Here is a 20,159-nt window from a genome sequence, read left to right as displayed (position 1 = left end):
AATTGCTGATATTTTTTCAGGCAGAGTGCATATGGTGTTCTTGATTAATAAGGGGGTTAGGGATTATGGGGAAAAGGCAGGTGAATGGGGATGAGAAAAATATCAGCCATGATTGAATAGCTGAGCAGACTCAATGGGCTGAGAGGCCTATTTCTGCTCCTATGTCTTATGGTCTTATGGGGGCGTCTGAGAATGGGTCTAAAAGTCGGATCTGAAACACTCCCACTTTAAAGTCCACCCAGCACTCAGAATCAAAATGGTAAAATAGGGCCCTTTGTCTGCTTTACGCTTGAATTCTCCTGAACATTATATTGGTCTCTGCTCTCAACTTCAGTCTTCTTAAGACATTCTGTCTGTCCCAATTCCCTGGTTGTCTGGACTGTATATGGTTCTTTCGGAAATTTACCTTTTTGCAGCTCCTTTATACTGTCCAGCTTCTCTCTTCCTGGCAGAGTTGAGAGATGTTTACTCCCCAGTCCTAGCTTCAACTGCAAACAAATTCAGCTGAAAATTAAAACTTAAAAGCCTTTCTACCTTAAAAGGGCCTATAGTTGCTAAGCAACTGTCACATACTCCTGCTAGCGTATTTACTTTTCACACCATTACCCTCTCTAAGCACAATTTGAATTGAGCAAACCCCCATACATACAAACACCTTTGTTCAGCACGAATCTAACTATACCGTTACCCTTTCTTACACAGAAACATTAAATTAAACCCATTTAAAACTATACTTTATTTCTGATGTTTTCCAGTACAAATATAAATCCTTAAAATTAACTGTTTTCCTAACAATGGAAAGAGATAATTAGAGTAGGAGAAGGCATGTGTGGTATAAGCATCTACATGGAGCAAATGGCCTGTTTCAGTGATGGAAATTCTACGTAGTTCCATGCAGTACAATCATTTAGTCATTCTTTTTCACATAAAAAACCAGAATCAAACATTTTCTACCTCTTAACTGATCTCAGAATTGCATTTCCTGCCATGTTCCGACAGGACTGACATACGTAAAATTTCAATCTCCCTCCAACATGGCCTGTGATATGAGAGTGGGACTTGTCATGAAGAGAAGGATTTCCTTGCCTGGAATTTCATTGAGGCTAATCTACCTACTACCTTCAGCGAAAAGGATGCCAGCTCAAGCAATCATAAAAATCTGCCTGGGGCTGGTTGTGAAGCCCAGAGAAATTCCAGGAAAAGATCCTATCATGCCTAGATCCACCCATTTAATTAGAGCAACACCCTATTAATAACAGGATCAATCAACTTTATTACCATCAGTGGCCCTTCCCAGATGGCCCTTTGTTGATCCATCTCCCCTGCAACCCTTTTCCTTTTCTCTGGTGGGTGCCTGAACATGCATTCATAGCAGCGTAGATGTTAGCCATAAGAATTGAAATGGTGACCCCCACATTCTCCAGCATGGTTAGGAATAGAGGTTACCAGTGCCCTGACTGCTCTCCTCTTGCCAATAGAGGGGTCAGAATTTTAATTTCTGGTGTAGTATGATGACTGCAGTACATAATAATACAATTTCTTTTACATAATAACACCCCTGTATTATATCATAATTATAATATCTTGAATGACATAATGCTCTCAATTATACAAAAATAGTGTCTTCTCTAATATAATGATACAATATACAATGCCCTTTATCATATAATATTATAGGGTATTACAAGATATAACATGCCTATATTATTTAATAATACATTATGTACTATCTTATAACATTCTGGAATTAGGGATCGTTAAAATTAGTTTTTAATCAATATCCACTTAAAATTCCCAGACTTTTCTAAGTTTTTTAGTTTATTTTGTTTAGTGTCACAAGTAAGCTTATGTTAACACTGTAATGAAGTTACTGTGAAAATGCAATAGTCGCCACACTCCGGCGCCTTTTCGGGTACGTTGAGGGAGAATTTAGCTTGGCCAATGCACCTAACCAGCATGTCTTTCGGACTGTGGGAGGAAACTGGAGCACCCGGAGGAAACCCATGCAGACACGGGGAGAATGTGCAAACTCCACACAGACAGTGACGCAAGCCGGGAATCGAACCTGGGTTCCTGGCGCTGTGAGGCAGCAGTGCTAACCAAGAATCAGTAAAACCTGACTTTTTTCCTAAATATCCTGGTTCCCCACACCACCCGCTCCTTGCTCCCCCCACCCCAGAAAATTCCCATTCTTCTTACCAAAGGTTGGGTGTCAAGATGTGCATGCATTATGTTAAGAAGTACAGTGTGCTGCATTTATGTCACAGGCACGATGTGTGCGCATCTTTGGATTTGATTTTTGACAGGAAATGAAATGGACATTTCTTTTTAAACAGGGTCACCTAAGGTCCTCCTGTGAGGACTATATTCTTTATGTGATAGTAAATGTCAATCTTTCATTCCCAGCTAGTTCTGAAATAAGGAGAGCAGAGCATAGGTGCAGTTACCACATTGACAGTGCCAGAAATACTGAAATTATTAATCAAGCCCCAACACATGAAGGCATTGTTGACTAAAACAAAGATTGCAATTGACTGAATTAATTTTAACGGTAACTTGCTGCAAGGCAGATCTCAAAGGCATGGATTTTGCAGGTGATGAACTCAAGAACCTTGCAGATAAAAGTTGGTGGAAGATGGAGCATAATTAGAAAGAACTGAAAAATGAGGGTGGAACTTTGGAAGGATGTGAGTGACAGCAAGTTAATTTTGAAAGCAACCAGAGCTGTCTAAGGGAAACAAGGTAGACAGGAAGGGTTAGAGGTAGGAGCAGGGTAGAATCATTTCTGGCTTCTCATTACCTATCATTGGAGGAGTCATTGTGAATGGGTCGAATGTTAAGGATTAAGTCACTGACAGTGGAGCAAGTCGGCAGGGATGACACAAGCACTGAGTGAATAGCTCAAGAGGGAAGAAGTAGGATTAATGGTGTGAGTGATAGCATAGTAGTGAAGAGGGTAACGGGTTGTAGAATGGTAGAAAATAGGGTGTGGCAGAAGTTTGAGTGTTGGGTGGCAGATGGGGAAGGAGCTGCTGAACACTGCATTTTCCCTGCAACCCCCTTCCAAAAATGCTTGCTGCTGACTCTGTTCTCTGCCATCCTACATACACAATGCACAATGCAAATAACCCACCACCTCCCACCAAACAAAAAGCAAAAAAAGGCAGCATGAGAAGCAAAACAAATTAGGAACAGAGAAACAGAAGAGACTTTGAAGAAGGCGAGGTGGAAAGAGGGTAACAGAAAGTTACTTATTGCCCTCTTGTGGCTCCCATTCCCTCCCAGGGCAGCCATTTTGTATGGGTTATTCATCAATTTAGAATTGATGGTTGCGTTAAAACTCTACATTTTCATTTAATCACTGTTGATATTGTGATTCAATTTATAAGTCAACTTAAACACAACGTGCTGGCAAAGGGGCCATGAGGGTGAAATTGATCTTCTCTAGTAGCATGGCAACCCATTCAAAGTTAAAGTTTTATAGTTTATTTATTAGTGTCACAAGTAGGCTTATGTAAACACTGTAATGAAGTTACTGTGAAAATCCCCTAGTCACTACACTCCGGCAGCTGTTTGAGTCCACTGAGGGAGAATTTAGCATGGCCAATGCACCTAACCAGCATGTCTTTTGGACTGTGAGAGGAGACTGGAGCACCCGGAGCAAATCCATGCAAACACACGTAGAACGTGTAGACTCCGCACAGACAGTGACCCAAGTTGGGTATGGAACCCGGGTCCCTGGTGCTGTGAGGCAGCAGTGCTAACCACTATGCCACGGTCCCGCCCACCATTTCGCAGATTCCCTTTGCCAATTTGAATGTAAAAGAGACAACAGACAAGTTATTGCCTGTTTTGTACTAAGGCCCAAAAACAATTTTGCTCCATATTCTACATTAGAGTCTGCAACACCACAGGCGGTCGAATACTTACAATTAAATTCTTCTCTAAAGCATCCACAACCCAGTCTTCCATGTTTAACATCCATAGTTGCAGACTATCAATTGTGCTTTCCCTTACCTGACCAATCAATGATTTCTGGGGGTTTCCTGCTTTTAGGAGGACTGGCAGGATGTTTCTTTCTTTTTTCAGTTTCTCTAGTTTCCGCAACAGTGACTTCCTATAAATTGATAGAATGCAAGTTAAAATGCTTGATGGTTCTGTTCATTTATTTACAGTTTACTTTTTAAAACATTTGGCATAAATTGACACCAATTACATTCGCTTCTTCACATCTGCAAATTATGCCTTTATTATTCATTCAAGGGCTGTGGGTTTCGCTGGCTAGGCCCAATCTTAATTGCCCTTGAGATGGTAATGACGAATTGCCTTCTTGAACCCCAGCAGTGCATGTGATGTAGGTATACCCACAATGCAGAGGGAGGGAGTTCCTGTATTTTGACCTGGCAACAGTGAAGAAACAAGGCCGTATATTTTTTAAAACATTTTTTTTACACCATCCTTAAAGTTACAAAGCCAATGCTCAGAATGGATCTGGCAAACCCAAATCCATACCTTGTTTGCTAAAAAAAACCAAATGCAAAATCCAATTGAATCCAATTCAAAGTCTCCACAAGGAAGACAAACAAGATCCAAGCTTACAAGATAAGGAATTGCACCCCATCTTGGGCTTGATCTGTCACTTCATCTTAGCCAAAAGGTCAGGATGATGAATGGCTTGGAGGGGAACATCCAGGTGGTGGTGTTCCCACCAGCCCTAAGGTTATGACTTAATCTTTAAGCTTAAGGAGTTGAAGTAAATAATTAAAGCAATTATCTTATGACCCACATGATCTTAAGACAGAGGGACCACAGAAAATAACCATTAAGTGCCATGTTTTACACAAAACATTCAATAGGCAACTAAATAATTTTGAAGAATTTATTCATTGTCCCTTTGTTGCACCCATTCCCACTCACTGTCATCAAAAGATGCCAGCTATGCCAGCACTCACAACACAAGCAGCCATTTTTAGCAAATTTCGTACTTTGTCATTGAAAATTCTTTCAGGGAAACAAAAAAGCAAAACTATGGGCAGCATGGTGGCACAGTGGTTAGCACTGCTGCGTCACAGCACCCGGGATCTGGGTTGGACTCCCGGCTTAGGTCATTGTCTGTGTGGAGTTTGCACATCCTCCCCGTGTCTGCGTGGGTTTCCTCCGGGTGCTCCGGTTTCCTCCCACATTCCAAAGATGTGCGGGCCAGGTCAGGTTGGTTGGCCATGCTAAATTGCCACTTAGTGTCAGGGTGCACTAGCAGCGTAAATACCTGGGGCTACGGGGTGGGGCTGGGTGGAATTGTGGCCAGTACAGACTCGATGGGCCGAATGGCCTCCTTCTGCACAGTGGGGATTCTATGAAAATGTTTTTTTAAAGCAGTGTAACGTAGACCAGAGACACAATCAAAAATCTTTACTTAAAGTTTTAAAATGGAAGTAAGAAATACTCAAGTTTTTAATGTGTCGGAATATAGTTATTTTGGTTAATATACCACATTTACTACTGTAAATGCAATACGGTGGACAATCAAATTGTGCTGGCAAGTTCGATTAGAATATGTTTGAATGTGACGTGATTTCATGCCGAAGTTATTAACACACCATTCAGGGAAAAACACTCACCAAATTCTTGCCTTGCAATTAAAAAAACTAGAATGCGCTTTCCTGTAACAAAAAAACTCAGGGGCGAGAGAGGTTGTTTACCCTATGGTTTGAATCTGGAGTGTAAACTCAGTGACAAGGGCTCTTCGTGAGTGGTTTGAGTAAATGTTCAGTGGGTGCAGCAAAAGACTGCAGCGAGGCTGTAGTCAGTATGTTTGAGAGCACATTTCCGCTCCATCTGACGAAGGAGCAGCGCTCCGAAAGCTTATGGTATTTGCTACCAAATAAACCTGTTGGACTTTAACCTGGTGTTGTGAGACTTCTTACTGTGTTCACCCCAGTCCAACGCCGGCATCTCCACATCAGTATGTGACAACAGAGCATCTCCCATCCGAGCTTCCTCTATTAGGGTAGCTCCAGCCTGATTTATGTGACAACTGGATATTTCCTAAAGCACTCCCCCCCCCCGCCCCCCGCCCAAAAAAAAAGCACTGTGCAAGTTGCCAAATGCAACGCGGGCTGTAATTGTGCTGTTCCTCAGCTGCCTGCGTCTCTTGCACAATATTCTAAAGCTAACATCGTAGTATAAACAATGCAATGATAATGTCATCATATTAATCGGAACAAGTCCTTACTTGCTGCCATTTGACATGTCTGGTGTGTTTACAGCTGGAAGCTACGCACGCTCCAAGCCGGCAACATCCTCCCCCATAGCAACGCTGGGGCGTAACTACGGCGACCGAGTAACCATTGTGACATCAGCCAGTCACGCGCCGTCTTTGTCCAATCAGATCAAAGCGCGAGGACCGCGCTGACCAATTGGCGGGCTGAGAAAATGTAACTTGCGCTTTGTGCCACTGGGAGCAGGTAGGGAAACTCCTTCACCCCCACCTGTCCACCCCAACCACCTGGCCAGCCACACCTGTCCACCCCCACCTGGCCAGCCCAGCCACACCTGTCCACCCACACCTGATGTGGAGATGCCGGCGTTGGACTGGGGTAAACACAGTAAGAAGTTTAACAACACCAGGTTAAAGTCCAACAGGTTACCCCAAACAGGTCACCACACCCCAACCACCTGAAGAAGGGGCTTGCAGCTCCGAAAGCTTGTGTGGCTTTTGCTACCAAATAAACCTGTTGGACTTTAACCTGGTGTTGTTAAACTTCTTACTGTACCCACACCTGGCCAGCCCAACCACACCTGTCCACCTCAACCACCTGTCCAGCCACACCTGCTCACCCCAACCACCTGTCCAGCCACACCTGTCCACCACAACCACCTGTCCAGCCAAACCTGTTCACACCTGTCCACCCCACCTGCCCACCCCAACCTGTCCACCCCAACCACACCTGTCCTCCCCCACCTGGCCAGCCACACCTGTCCACCCCAACCACCTGTCCACCCCAACCACCTGGCCAGCCACACCTGTCCACCCCCACCTGGCCAGCCCGGCCACACCTGTCCACCCACACCTGGCCAGCCCAACCACACCTGTCCACCTCAACCACCTGTCCAGCCACACCTGCTCACCCCAACCACCTGTCCAGCCACACCTGTCCACCTCAACCATACCTGTCCAGTCACACCTGTCCACCTCAACATACCTGTCCAGCCACACCTGTCCACCCCAACCACCTGTCCAGCCACACCTGTCCACCACAACCACCTGTCCAGCCACACCTGTCCACCACAACCACACCTGTCCAGCCACACCTGTGCAGCCCTGTCCAGCCACACCCGTCCACACCAACCACCTGTCCACCTCAACCACCTGTCCAGCCACACCTGTCCACCTCCACCACCTGCTCACCTTAATCATACCTGTCCAGCCACACCTGCTCACCTCAACCACCTGTCCGGCCACACCTGCTCACCCCCACCTATCCACCTGCTCACCCCACCACCTGCTCATCCCCACCACCTGCTCATCCCCAATCACACCTGCTCACCCCAACCACCTGTCCAGCCACACCTGCTCACCCCAACCACCTCCATCACCTGCTCATCCCCAACCACCTGTCCAGCCACACCTGCTCACCCCACCTATCCACCTCCACCACCTGCTTATCCCCAACCACACCTGCTCACCCCAACCACCTGTCCAGCCACACCTGCTCACCCTCACCTATCCACCTCCACCATCTGTTCACCTCAATCATAACTGTCCAGCCACACCTGCTCACCTCAACCATACCTGTCCAGCCACACCAGCTCACCCCACCTATCCACCTCCACCACCTGCTCACCCCAACCATACATCCAGCCACACCTGCTCACCCCCACCTATCCACCTCCACCACCTGCTCATCCCCAACCACCTGTCCAGCCACACCTGCTCACCTCCACCACCTGCTCACCTCAACCACCTGACCATTCCCACCACCTGTGCAGCCACACCTGCTCACCTCAACCGCCTGCTCAGCTCCACCACCTGTCCACCCCCACCACCTGCTCACCCCCACCACCTGTCCACCCCCACCACCTGCTCACCCCCACCTGTCCATTTCCACCACCCGCTGAGCCACACCTGTCCACCCCCACAACCTGCTCACCCCCACCTGTCCATTCCCACCACTTGTTCACCTCCACCTGTCCACCCCCACCACCTGTTCACCCCCACCAACTGTCCAGCCCTACCTGTCCATTTCCTCCACCTGCTCAGCCACACCTGTCCACTCCCACTACCTGCTCAGTCACACCTGCCCACCCCCACCACCTGCTCACCTCCACCTGCCAACCCCCACCACCTGTTCATGTTCACTCACACCTGTCCACCTTTACAATTCCACCTCCACCCGCTCACCACCTCCATAACTTCACCTACTCACCTCCACTCGTCGTTCCCCACAACTTCATCTGCTCACCTCCAACCGCTCACCTCCACCCACTCAATGTCACCTGCTCACCTCCACCCGCTCATCTCCACAGCCCCAGTCTCAGTCTCACCACTGCATTTCTCTGAAGTCATTCAGAGGAAAAAAATGTCACAAAGAATAGTTAGGCAACCGCTATTGCAGGGGGAAGCAAAATACTGTGGATGTTGGAATCTGAAACAAAAACAGAAATTGCTGGAAAATCTCAACAGGTCTGACAGCATCTATGGAAAGAGAATAGAGCCAACATTTTGTGTCTGGTTGACTTTTCATCAGAGCTGGCCAACGTTTCCAGTCAGGATGACCCTTCGTCAGAGCTGTGACAAAGGGGCAAACTGACTCGAAACGTTGGCTCTATTCTCCACAATATTGCAGGCGTCTAGAATGCACTCAGCTGTCCCTACTTCCTTCACCTGAGCTAGATTCAGCCCTGGTTTCTTCCTCATTAGGCTAGAAAGATAATGTTAGACAGTTTTTTCTTTGTGCACATTTTAAGAATTCTTCACCTACCATGCCCTTTACACTGTTTTATCCCCAGCCTATATTTGGGTAATTGAAGTACCCCACTGTTACAGCTCCATTAATTTTATATTTCGGTCAGATTTGTCCATGGATTTGCTCTTCTTTCTTCACTACTAGGGTATGTTTAGTAAACTCCCAGGAACACAACGGGTCAATTTCTGCTCCTTAAATAAAATATTCCAATAAATCCACAATATTCTAAAATGAACTTTGTAATATTAGTGATGCAGTGACAGTTTGAACCTCTAATGTATATCTCTCTACAGAGCTGTAATATCCTGGATCAATATTGCCTCACACTCCAGTCTTATTTCCTTCTCTATCACTCCTGAATACATTGTACCTAGTAATATTTGATCTGGCCTTCATTGTAGATACTATAATATAACCCATGTGATAACTTATGCCTGCAGCTCATCAACCTTATTAGTAATACTTCTTATATTAACACATAAATTCCATCAGTACATGAGTCTGTTTTGCTTTTTCCGTCTATCTAACTGCTGCTCTTTCTCTGTTATTCTGTTGCGATTGGTCCCTCAGTTTTCTATGCACATTGTCTCTCCTTTCTGCTGCTACATCCTGGTTCCCCTCTCCCTGGCAAATTAATTTAACTTTTCCGCCAGTGCACTAACTCACCGCCCTGAGGACATTCGTCCTGGGTCTGTTCATGCTGCTCCCAATGTTCCAAACATCTGAATCCCTTCCTCCTTCACCATTTCTTCAGTCAAATAATCACTTGGTAGGACAGAACTTGAGCATTGCTCAAAAAAGAGACATCCTGTTGAAGCTCTTCATCTTGCATTCATGAGGTCAGATGCAAGAATACCAAGTCTCAAAAGGAACAACAATTTATGCTGCATGAGAAGATGTTGCTTGGTTGGCAAGTGGACTTTGTGAATTAGTATTCTTGCATCTGTCCTGATGGGTGCAAGATGAAAAACTTTGACAAAGATATCTCTTTTATCAGCAATATTTCATCAGTCATGCATGCTCTTCCTGTTTCTGTACCAGCATATGGTACTGAAGGCGATCCAGTGATTATCATCTTTGAGGCTCAGTACCTTCATTTTTCACCTAGCTCCTGATACCCTGCCTGTAGGACTTCAAGCCTTTTCCTACCAGTGTCACTGGTTCCAATATGGATTACAACTTGTGGCTGTTACCCCCTTCTCCTTGTAAAATGACCAGAAAAGGAAGAGTTGTCTGTCAGTGAAACCAAATAAAGGGCAAAGTATTGAAGCCGGAGGATTGACAGGGTTGTAGTAGAAGAATGAAGCCAGTAGAAAGAAAAAGACTGAAATTAATAGGGGAGATGGAAAGGTTTTTAGCAGAACCACAAGAGGATAATGAAGACCTGAGTGAGAGAATGCAACAGTTGTGAGAATAGATAACAAATAGATAATAAACAGCTTTGTTAATAAAGTAAATGAGTCTGCGAACACAAATGCAGTTTTCAATTTAGCTGGTATACATTCATTGCATTTTGGGAGACTACATGAAATGACAGAATGCTGATATACGAGTGCAATTCAGAGTGACCAACTCTTACTAAATAAAATAAAGGAACTTTGTGGGAGGTGGGGGATGGGGTCTGGTGACCATGTGACTATAAGAGTTAGTGGGTGTTAAAACTCCCACTGGTGGCCAACGGCTACAGTGTGTGAGCTCACACAAAGAAAAAGATGCAAGGACTCCCAGGTTCAGACTCCCACAGGCTGTTGTAGAAATAGAGGGACGCAGGACAAGCAGTCACCGTAAGTGACAATCACTTGAAATACAGGACAGTTGGTCACCCTGGTGTAATCCACATTTTACCAAAATACTTTGGCTGGGACTAGATGATTCCCCAGGGTGGTAGTGGAGAGGAATTAGATAGGGAGCGTCAACTGAGTCACTGTTGTCCCCTTCCTCACAGGCAAGTAAGAGCAATAGCCTGCCCTGCCTACTTTGTTGTATAAGTTCTGGGATTGTAAAGGAAGATGCCCCCACAGGGACATATGTATCCTTAAAAGTGAAGAGCTAAAGACTCCTAAGGCTTTGGGAGATGCACAAACTCGGGGGGAAAAAAGTATCGTTTTTGTATGTCAACATTAAGGTATCATAGAAACCCTACAGTGCAGAAAGAGGCCATTCGGCCCATCGAGTCTGCACCGACCACAATCCCACCCAGGCCCTACCCCCATATCCCTACATATTTTACCCGCTAATCCCTCTAATCTACGCATCCCAGGACACTAAGGGGCAATTTTAGCATGGCCAATCAACCTAACCCGCACATCTTTAGACTGTGGGAGGAAACCGGAGCACCCGGAGGAAACCCACGCAGACACGAGGAGAATGTGCAAACTCCACACAGACAGTGACCCAAGCCGGGAATCGAACCCAGGTCCCTGGAGCTGTGAAGCAGCAGTGCTAACCACTGTGCTACCGTGCCGTATCACTTGAGCATATTAACAAATGTAATTTTAACCTGCATTTTAAAATAAATATTTCTGGATATAGACTCCTTTACTTTCAATTATGCTACTGTGCTAGATGATTGGAAGTTCTTTCTTTATGTGTATTAATCGACTTCCTGTGGCACATAGAATCAGCATTAAAGAAAGAGGGGAGAAGGATGAGGGGGGAAAGAGGAGTGGAAAATGAAGGGACGAGGAAAATAGAATGGAAGGGGAGGGGGAGAAGAGAGGTACGAAAAAAAGAGAGAAGTGAATGTGGTGTGATGGGGAGGGGGGGAAGTGAAATAATTTGTGTGCTAGAAAATAGTTTGTTCCTATTAATCCAATAAAAAGCCCTTTGTTATTCGAAAATGTACATTCTTAACCTTCTTTGTTCCAGTGGAAATAGTCCCAGTGTTTCAAGGCTGTCCTGAGCTATAGTTTCTTGTACTTGGCATCACGCTAGTGATGCTTTGCTCCTGTCCTTTCTCTACTGGGAAATCCAAGTTTTAATCTACAATCTTCTCTAGCTGTGGCCTAACCATTGCCTTGAATTTAATATAACTCTTGCTGCCTTACTTTTCTTCTGTGCCACTATTAATTAAACCTAAATTTATATGGGGTAAAATTCGTTTGAGGTGATTCATCTTGCTAGTGAGGGCTAATGTGCTCAAATAGACCGTGGGTCAAAAATAATCCTTCGATATTGCAGCCCCAATTCTCTGACACACGTTCCCTACAATTGCAGTTCCAAATGGGATTGTGGAATCACCCTTTACAGTAATTGGTGATGAACTTAATATTGTAACCGAGCAGCTCTGTGCTGCCACTTTATGGTCAGAGTTTGTATGATACCTTTTTCAGAACTGCTTGTCAGATAAAGTTTTGTAATTAAATGGTGTATATTTGACAGGTGATATTATCAAAGTAGGATAAGAGATTTTGCTGTTGGCTCTTCAGTGGGAGTGAATATCATGCTGGTGCTTATACCCCACAAAATTTTCATTATCTTTGACAATTAGTCTTATGAATATACTTCACCCAAAATTTAAAACGTGGATTTCATTTGGAATATTAAAAAGCAAAATTAATGCTAGGGTTGCAAAATGGTCCTGACAGCTTATTTTATTATTTTTGTTTTTTGCCATTCTTTTGACCCCAGAGATTAACATGGAAACCAAAGTGAAAATCAATGGGTCCTTGATGTGGGACGTCCCTGCTTCCAATCACTGGTGGTGGCAGGGTCAGGGTGAGGCTGAGGTCACTTCATTGTTAAAAGCAAATGTTAAAAGCCTGCACCACCAGCAGTGCACCTTGGAGGCTCACCAGAGGGAAAAGCCACAAATTGCAGTGGGGGCTGTCCAAGGGTGGCACTGCCCCTTACACTCTGGTTCTTTTTTTAAGTGGACTGAAAAATGGTTTGTAAATGCTATAGGACTCAGGCCTGGACCTCCAGGTCTGCTGTCCCTCAGCATATGCCAACCATTTGTCTGCAGATGAGGAAGTTCCGAGCTTGGATGTCCCCTCACACCTTGGCCACAAACCGTCTGAAGTGGGGACATGCTTCAGGTGAATGAGGTTCTATTCCAAATAAAGCCCTGTTGAGGCTGATAGCACGGTCAGTACATTTTTTATCCTCTCATCCAACTGCCAATCCTCCTGCCTTGTGATGCAGTGAGAGCACATCACCAGGGACATGAATTCTCAGCATCAGCATGGATTTTCAGCACCAGAGCAGCAGTAGCGTATTGTTTTGGCACATTTCCCTGGATTCCCTTCCTGAGCACTGATATTGCTGCCAATGTGATTGAGAACATCATTGACATCATTGAACACATTGTTGTATTCCCCAGATCTAGCACCAGCAAAGACGTATCAAGTCATTAATTTGTTGCACACGGCACAATTTAGTAATTTTCAAAGGGCTCCTTCATTAATGCCCCAAAGGACTAGGCAGATGAACAAGGCCAGCATGATGACCAGGCAGCCAAGTCCCTGTATGGTCATATACAATCATGAAAGTCAACCTGGTACATATTGTTCTGGAGCATGATCCAGTGCTCATTGCATGGTTATACACACACCTAGCACAGTACCACAAATGTAGTAGTGGCCTCATTCTACTGAACCATCATGACAGTACAGTCAGATACAATGCCCAATGCCTGAAAGTATTCACAAAGCATCAGGAACCAAAGAAACATAGGAAGGCGGATTTCATGGTCATAGTACAACTGGCAACTCCCCTCCCACTGTTCAAACAACCATTCTCCTGCCCATCTGTTTCAGGGCCTAGCAGGTGGAGGTTGGGAATTACTCCTAAATTGAAGAAGAAAGCAAACTCTCCACTTGCATGTAATCTTAGTCTGAGCAAACATTCTTTAATTTATTTTATCTTTCATTCATTGAATGAGGGCATCACCAGCTGGGTCAGAATTCATTGCCCATCCCTAATCGCCTTTGATCAGTGTGGTTTGCTGGGCCATTTCGCATGACATTTAAGGGTCAACCGCATTGCTGCGAATCTGGAGTCACGTGCAGGCCAGACCAGATGAAGATGATAAATTTCTTTCCCTAACAGGCGTGAGTGAACCAGATAGATTTTTATGACAATTGACTATGGTTTAATGATCATCATTAGATTTTTAATTCCAGGTTTTTATGAAATTCAAATTTCACCATCTGCTGTGGCGGGATTTGTACCTGGATCCACAGTGCATTACCCTGGGTCTCAGGATACTATTACATCATCGCCTCCCTGTGCAAATAGGTGTGTTAACCTAGAAGATATTGTTGTCAAGTTGTTTGGTGTCTCGCTAAGAGTCTGGAGGCTTGTGTGGTTAAACTGTTAATTGTTAACACACAACTGTGTAGATCTCCAAGATATAGCCTTCACCAAATCCATTCCTTGCTTGCTTCAAAAACCATATTCAAAATCCAACTGAATCCAATTCATAAGAGAGACAAACAAGATCCAAGCTGGCAAGATAAGGCTTTGCACCCCATCTTGGGCTTGATCTGACACTTAATCTTAGCCAAAAGGAAGTGGAACACGGTCCACTGTCATGTGTCCCTCTACATCACACTGTGGGCAATACTGTTCTGCAGTGCCATATTAAACATTGCTATGCTGAACACCCTTACACGACACATACCTGTAAAAGTGAGAAAAAAAGATTTGCATTTATATTGCACTTTTCACACCCACCAACCTCTTAAAGCACATATAGTCAATTAAATACTTTTGAAGCACAATCACTTGTAATTTAGGAAACACAGCAACCAATTTTGCACTACCAACTCCCACAAACGCCAATGTGATAATGACCAGGTAATTGGCCTTTGTGATGTTTATTGAGGGAGAAATATTGACCCAAACACCTGGGTTAACTCCCTTGCACTACTTCAAAGTAGGGTCCGCTCAAGCAGACAGATGATGCTTCGGTTTAATGTCTCATCTGAAAATCAGCACATCTGCTTTTCAGTCTGGGAATCAGTACATTCCAGTGCTATCAGCTTTCTGAGGAAATAAATTTATTCTCCACATTGTGGATTGTTAAGCATTGTAGACATGAGTAAATTTACCCGGAATGCACGCGATTTCAAACACTGACCATATTTGGAACTTGTATTAACAATGTGTTTTTGACACTCGAAACTCGTGATGTTCTCATCAGTTATGCAACATCTTGATGCTGTTTGAAGTAGCTTTGCCTATTGACGTCAGTGCTGTACAACTGTTGAGGAAGTTACCAGTGAGCTTCTATTGCATCTTTTTCATAGACAGCTGAGTCTTCCTGCACATAAACACTTTAATCACGCCACTGTCTGTACAACCAATGATACAAGTGCTTAACATAATAAACAACGCACATTTATTTATTACTCTGCATTGTGAAAGAAAATGTCCTAGGGTAAATTTGGGGGAATTTCTTTTCCCTACTGTTTTTGCAACAGAATTTCATCATAGCCTTAATAAAATCACCTGCCTTGCAAGATCATTTTATTTCTACTCTTGGGATTACATTAAATTTATGCCCTCTGGTTAATGTCTTTCTGATCAGTGGTAACATTACCACTATTTACATGAACATAATCCTTCATAATCTCAGACCTTGATTGGGTCAATCCTCTCAACTTGGCAAAGTACTCCAACTTTTTATCTTGCAGTCATGGAGGTAAATATTTTTACAATGATAAGAGGTGGAGTTGAAGCCATTCGGTAAGCCACCTGCTTGAACTCAGATATAAGAGCAGGTTTAGGCTATTTGGCCTTACAGGCCTGCCTGCCATTCAACCTGTTCATGGCTGATTTTCTACCTAAACTTCCCTCACTATCCTGGATCACTCCATCAACCTCAGCCTTTGACGTCATTAACAATTGATAATCCACAGCTCTCCGAGGCAGAGAATTTAAACAATTCACAACCTTTTGAGTGACAGAATTGCTCATCTCAGTCTCAAATGGCTGATCCCTTATTCTGAGATGGTGATCCCCCTAAAGGTAAGTTGTTGGGAAAGGGTTTGATGTACACAGAAGAGGTGATGTCGGGGGGTGAGAGGTGTTGGTGGTGCTGTAGGGAGAGCAACGTCAACAGCACATTTTATCTTCAAGGGGCCCAGAGCTCACTTCGCTCCACAAAATCAAATTTTGATCTTTTGGGCCACATGGCTGAGTCAGGCGGTCACTTCAACTGTCCAGGTAAAGGGTGACTTATAAATGGTAGTGGAACCATTTAAACCCGAGTTTCAACTACTTTCCACTGAGCAGAGGAAGTTAAAATCCCTCAAGTTGATTGATAGTCATACATGGGTGGCACAGTGATCAGTATTGCTGCCTCACAGCGCCAGAGGTCCGGGTTCAATTCCAGCCTCGGGTGACTGTGCATTTGGAGTTTGCACATTCTCCCCGTGTCTGTGTGGGTTTCCTCTGGGTGCTCCGGTTTCCTCCCACAGTCCAAAGATGTGCAGGTTAGATTGATTAGCAGGGTAAATACGTGGGGTTACAGGGATAGGGTCTGGGTAACTTGCTGTTTCAGAGAGTCGGTGCAGACGACAGGCCAAATGGATAATTTGAATAATGATCGAAAAAGTTAATTGTATTTATTTAATTAAAACAAATTACCTGGTCATTCATCTTATTTGCCCTTGTGAGCCCTTGCCATTTGCAAATTGGCTGTTTTGTTTGCCAAGGTAACAGTGACTACACTTTAAAAGTAACCCTTTAGTTGCAAACTGCTTTTAGACATGTCTCATATGCAATAGGTGTTATTGTAAATTCAGGTGATTTTGCATCATTATAAAATAAACATTCTACATCCTTCTTATTTGTTACAAATGAGTGTTTTATTTTAAATTTACAAAAATAGTTATTTTAATTCCAAACTTGAAACTGTCTTCAGTGCATATCAAATCCTGGTGACATGGTTAAAAAGGACTTGCGGGTAAATTGTGCTCAGGCATGAACAGATTTCCAATGTTATTAAATCAATCTTGAGATTGATTTAATAAGAACAATTTTACATTACAGAACAATTATTAAGTATCAATAGTATTTCAGTCTCTAAACATTAAAATTCCTTAAAAACAAAAGGTACAATCACGTACATCATATTGACAAGCAGTGCGATTCATGACTGTGTACCTTTCAGACTATGGCAAACTACCAAACTATCACATAGATTTACTGTGCCTATATGCTGATAATGTGTTTATAATGATTTAATGCATAGCCCTCAATCACAAAGCAAAAGCTTTTACCCCATTCACCCAAAATGGATTTTAACCCAGATTATACAAGTTAAAGCACAGTGTCCTGTGTTCTGCAGCACTCATGCATCGAACCTTGCCTGAAAACAACCTCAATTTAGGTGGTGAACTTAAAAACACTCTCAAATTGTCAATGTTAAATACTTCCTATTCTGAAAGACACATGGAAAGATTTCTTCCTGTCTGTTTGGGAGTAACATGTCGACGTGATGTAGAACATTTCCTCCAATGATTGCTTCTAACAAAACTGTAAACAGGTTCAAAAAGAAATATACCTTCCTAAACAGATGCATAGTGTGATCTGACAAATCAATCTTATGAAATGCACTAGAAAGTAGTGTCAATAACACAGCAACAGAGATTAAGTTTCATCTTTCTTAAAAACAACTTTAAATCGTATTCAATCATTGTCAGTACTGGGGTGCAAAGGTTTCACTCTGGCTAACCGAGACAGACCCAGTCGAAGACCTTGGCATGGACTTCTTACAGAAGTTCGTTCCTGTGAGTTATTGCTGTTTTCTTTAGAGGCTGTAAGAGAAGATCAAAACTTTCTCATTTTTAAAATGTAAAAATATAAATGGTTGAAAGCAAATCATTTTAATCTGATAAAAAGTAATTCAATTCTTAAGCTTTCAAATTTTAAACAGGAGTGTAACAAAATACTATTGAATATAATTTGTGACCCAATTTCAATGATCTCCACATTTGTTCGGTCCAGTAGACTTTTACACAGTGTGATGAAATGAGAGCATTCTTGTGAAGTCTTATAATGGTAAGCAGTAACAATTCAAGGGACACTTAAACAAGTTTAAACTGTTCACATCAGTCCATTAGAACCTTCAGAGAGATAGGTAAAAGATCAGTTAGCTCCTGCAGTTAGAAAGATTGCAGAAAAAGATTACAGCATATGCTCAGATTAACTCTTAGGACAGGATTTTCCTGCCGTGCTTGCCCCAAGATCGGAAAATCCTGCCCGTGGCTAATGGGCCTTTGCATGGTCCTGTCCCGCTCGCTACAATTCCCATAGAGGGTGGGACTGAAAAATTCCACTCTAAAGTAATATACCACATAGAATGCATTATCTTCTTTCAAGAAGAGTTGTTTAGTATATCTCTTGCAATTAGACAAGCACTGTATTTGTTATTTATTTTCTCATACACCCATCAATATAAAAATATACCTAGACATGTTAACGTTTCCCATTTTAAATTTCTGTACCCACAATTAGAAACTGAATATGTAACACTCCCTGTAAAGGTGTTGTAGCATTTCCATTTATATATTCTTGCTCCTCAGAGTATCATAGAATCATAGAATTCTACAGTGCAGAAAGAGGCCATTCGGCCCATCGAGTCTGCACCAACCACAATCCCACCCAGGCCCTATCCCCATATCCCTACACATTTACCCACTAATCCCTCTAACCTATGCATTCCGGGACACTAAGGGGCAATTTAGAATGGCCAATCAACCTAGCCCACACAACTTTGGACTGTGGGAGGAAACCGGAGCATCCGGAGGAAACCCACGCAGACACAGGGAGAATGTGCAAACTCCACACAGACAGTGACCTGAGCCGGGATACGAACCCAGGTCCCTGGAGCTGTGAAGCAGCACTGTGCTACTGTGCCGTGTGCTACAGTATGTTGTGGAAAAACTCCTATGCTGCAATCAGGTTTAAAAATCTGTGTCACTGTTACGTTTTGTTATGCAACTATAAATAATATCAATTCAAAAGTATGCACAATGTATGAATTGAAAACAGTGATTGAGTTACCTATGTCATTCTGGTCCAATTCCCTCCTACTTGTACCCAGGGAACATATTTAATCCTACTTGCCTGGAGAAAATGGCAGCATGATGGCACAGTGGTTAGCAAGTACTTCACAGTTGCACATCCAACTTTGCTACCTTACTTTTTTTTTATTCATTCGTGGGACATGGGTGTCGCTGGCTGGCCAGCTGCCCGTGAGAAGGTAGTGGAGAGCTGCGTTTTTGAATTGCTGCAGTCCATGTGCTGTGGGTTGACCCACAATGCCATTAGGGAGGGAATTCCAGGATTTTGACCCAGCGTCTGTGAAGGAACGGAGATATATTTCCAAGTCAGGACGGTGAGTGGCTTGGAAGGGAACTTGCAGGTGGTGGTGTTCCCATGTATCTGCTGTCCTTGTCCTTCTAGATGGAAGTGGTTGTGGGTTTGGAAGGTGCTAAGTATCTTTGTGAATTGCTGCAGTGCATCTTGTAGATAGTACACAATGCTGCTACTGAGCATCTGTGTTGGAGGGAATGGATGTCTGTAGATGTGGTGCCAATCAAGCGGGCTACTTTGTCTTGGATGTTGACAAGCTTCTTGAGTGTTGTTGGAACTGCTCCCATCCAGGCAAGTGCAGAATATTCCATCACACTCCTGACTTGTGCCTTGTAGATGGTGGATAGGCTTTGGGGAGTCAGGAGGAGAGTTACTCGCTGCAGTATTCCCAGCCTCTGACCTACTCTTGTAGCCACAGTGTTTATGTGGTGAGTCCAGTTGAGTTTCTGGTCAATGGTAACCCCAAGGATGTTGACAGTGGGGATTGAGTGATGGTTACACCATTGAATGTCAAGGGGTGGTGGTTAGAATGTCTCTTATTGCCTGGCATTTGTGTGGCGCGAATGTTACTTGCCACTTGTCAGCCCAAGCCTGGATATTGTCCAGATCTTGTTGCATTTGAACATGGACTGCTTCAGTATCTGAGGAGTCATGAATGGTGCTGAACATTATGCAATCATTGGCAAACATCCACATTTCTGACCTTATGATGGAGGGAAGGTCATTGATGAAGCAGCTGAAGAGTGTTGGGCCTAGGACACAAACCAAGGGAGTCCTGCAGAGATGTCCTGGAGCTGAGATGATTGACCCTCCACAACCATCTTCCTATGTACCAGGTAAGACTCCAACCAGCGGAGTGTTTCCCCC

The 20,159-nt window shown here is 43.8% G+C and overlaps 2 protein-coding genes across 2 annotated transcripts in view; both read right to left on the bottom strand.

The window, feature by feature from the left end:
- The window catches only part of dyrk4 (dual-specificity tyrosine-(Y)-phosphorylation regulated kinase 4), an 81,995-nt gene extending 75,746 nt beyond the window's left edge, over positions 1 to 6,249 (bottom strand). The window contains exons 1-2 of the mRNA XM_078235524.1: positions 6,233 to 6,249; positions 4,018 to 4,117 (exon numbers count right to left, since the gene is read on the bottom strand). Coding sequence (XP_078091650.1) covers positions 4,018 to 4,117; positions 6,233 to 6,249 — 117 coding nt within the window. The remainder of the gene's footprint in view (positions 1 to 4,017; positions 4,118 to 6,232) is intronic.
- A 10,518-nt stretch (positions 6,250 to 16,767) lies between these two features.
- The window catches only part of LOC144507937 (RAD51-associated protein 1-like), a 44,116-nt gene continuing 40,724 nt past the window's right edge, over positions 16,768 to 20,159 (bottom strand). Inside the window, exon 8 of the mRNA XM_078235508.1 lies at positions 16,768 to 17,731. Coding sequence (XP_078091634.1) covers positions 17,604 to 17,731 — 128 coding nt within the window. The 3' untranslated portion in view covers positions 16,768 to 17,603. The remainder of the gene's footprint in view (positions 17,732 to 20,159) is intronic.

This window comes from Mustelus asterias, chromosome 19 (genome assembly GCF_964213995.1).
Source record: "Mustelus asterias chromosome 19, sMusAst1.hap1.1, whole genome shotgun sequence".
NCBI lineage: Eukaryota > Metazoa > Chordata > Chondrichthyes > Carcharhiniformes > Triakidae > Mustelus > Mustelus asterias.
The sequence above is the reverse complement of the archived record's forward strand: the minus strand, read 5'-3'. Positions and strand labels throughout refer to the sequence as shown.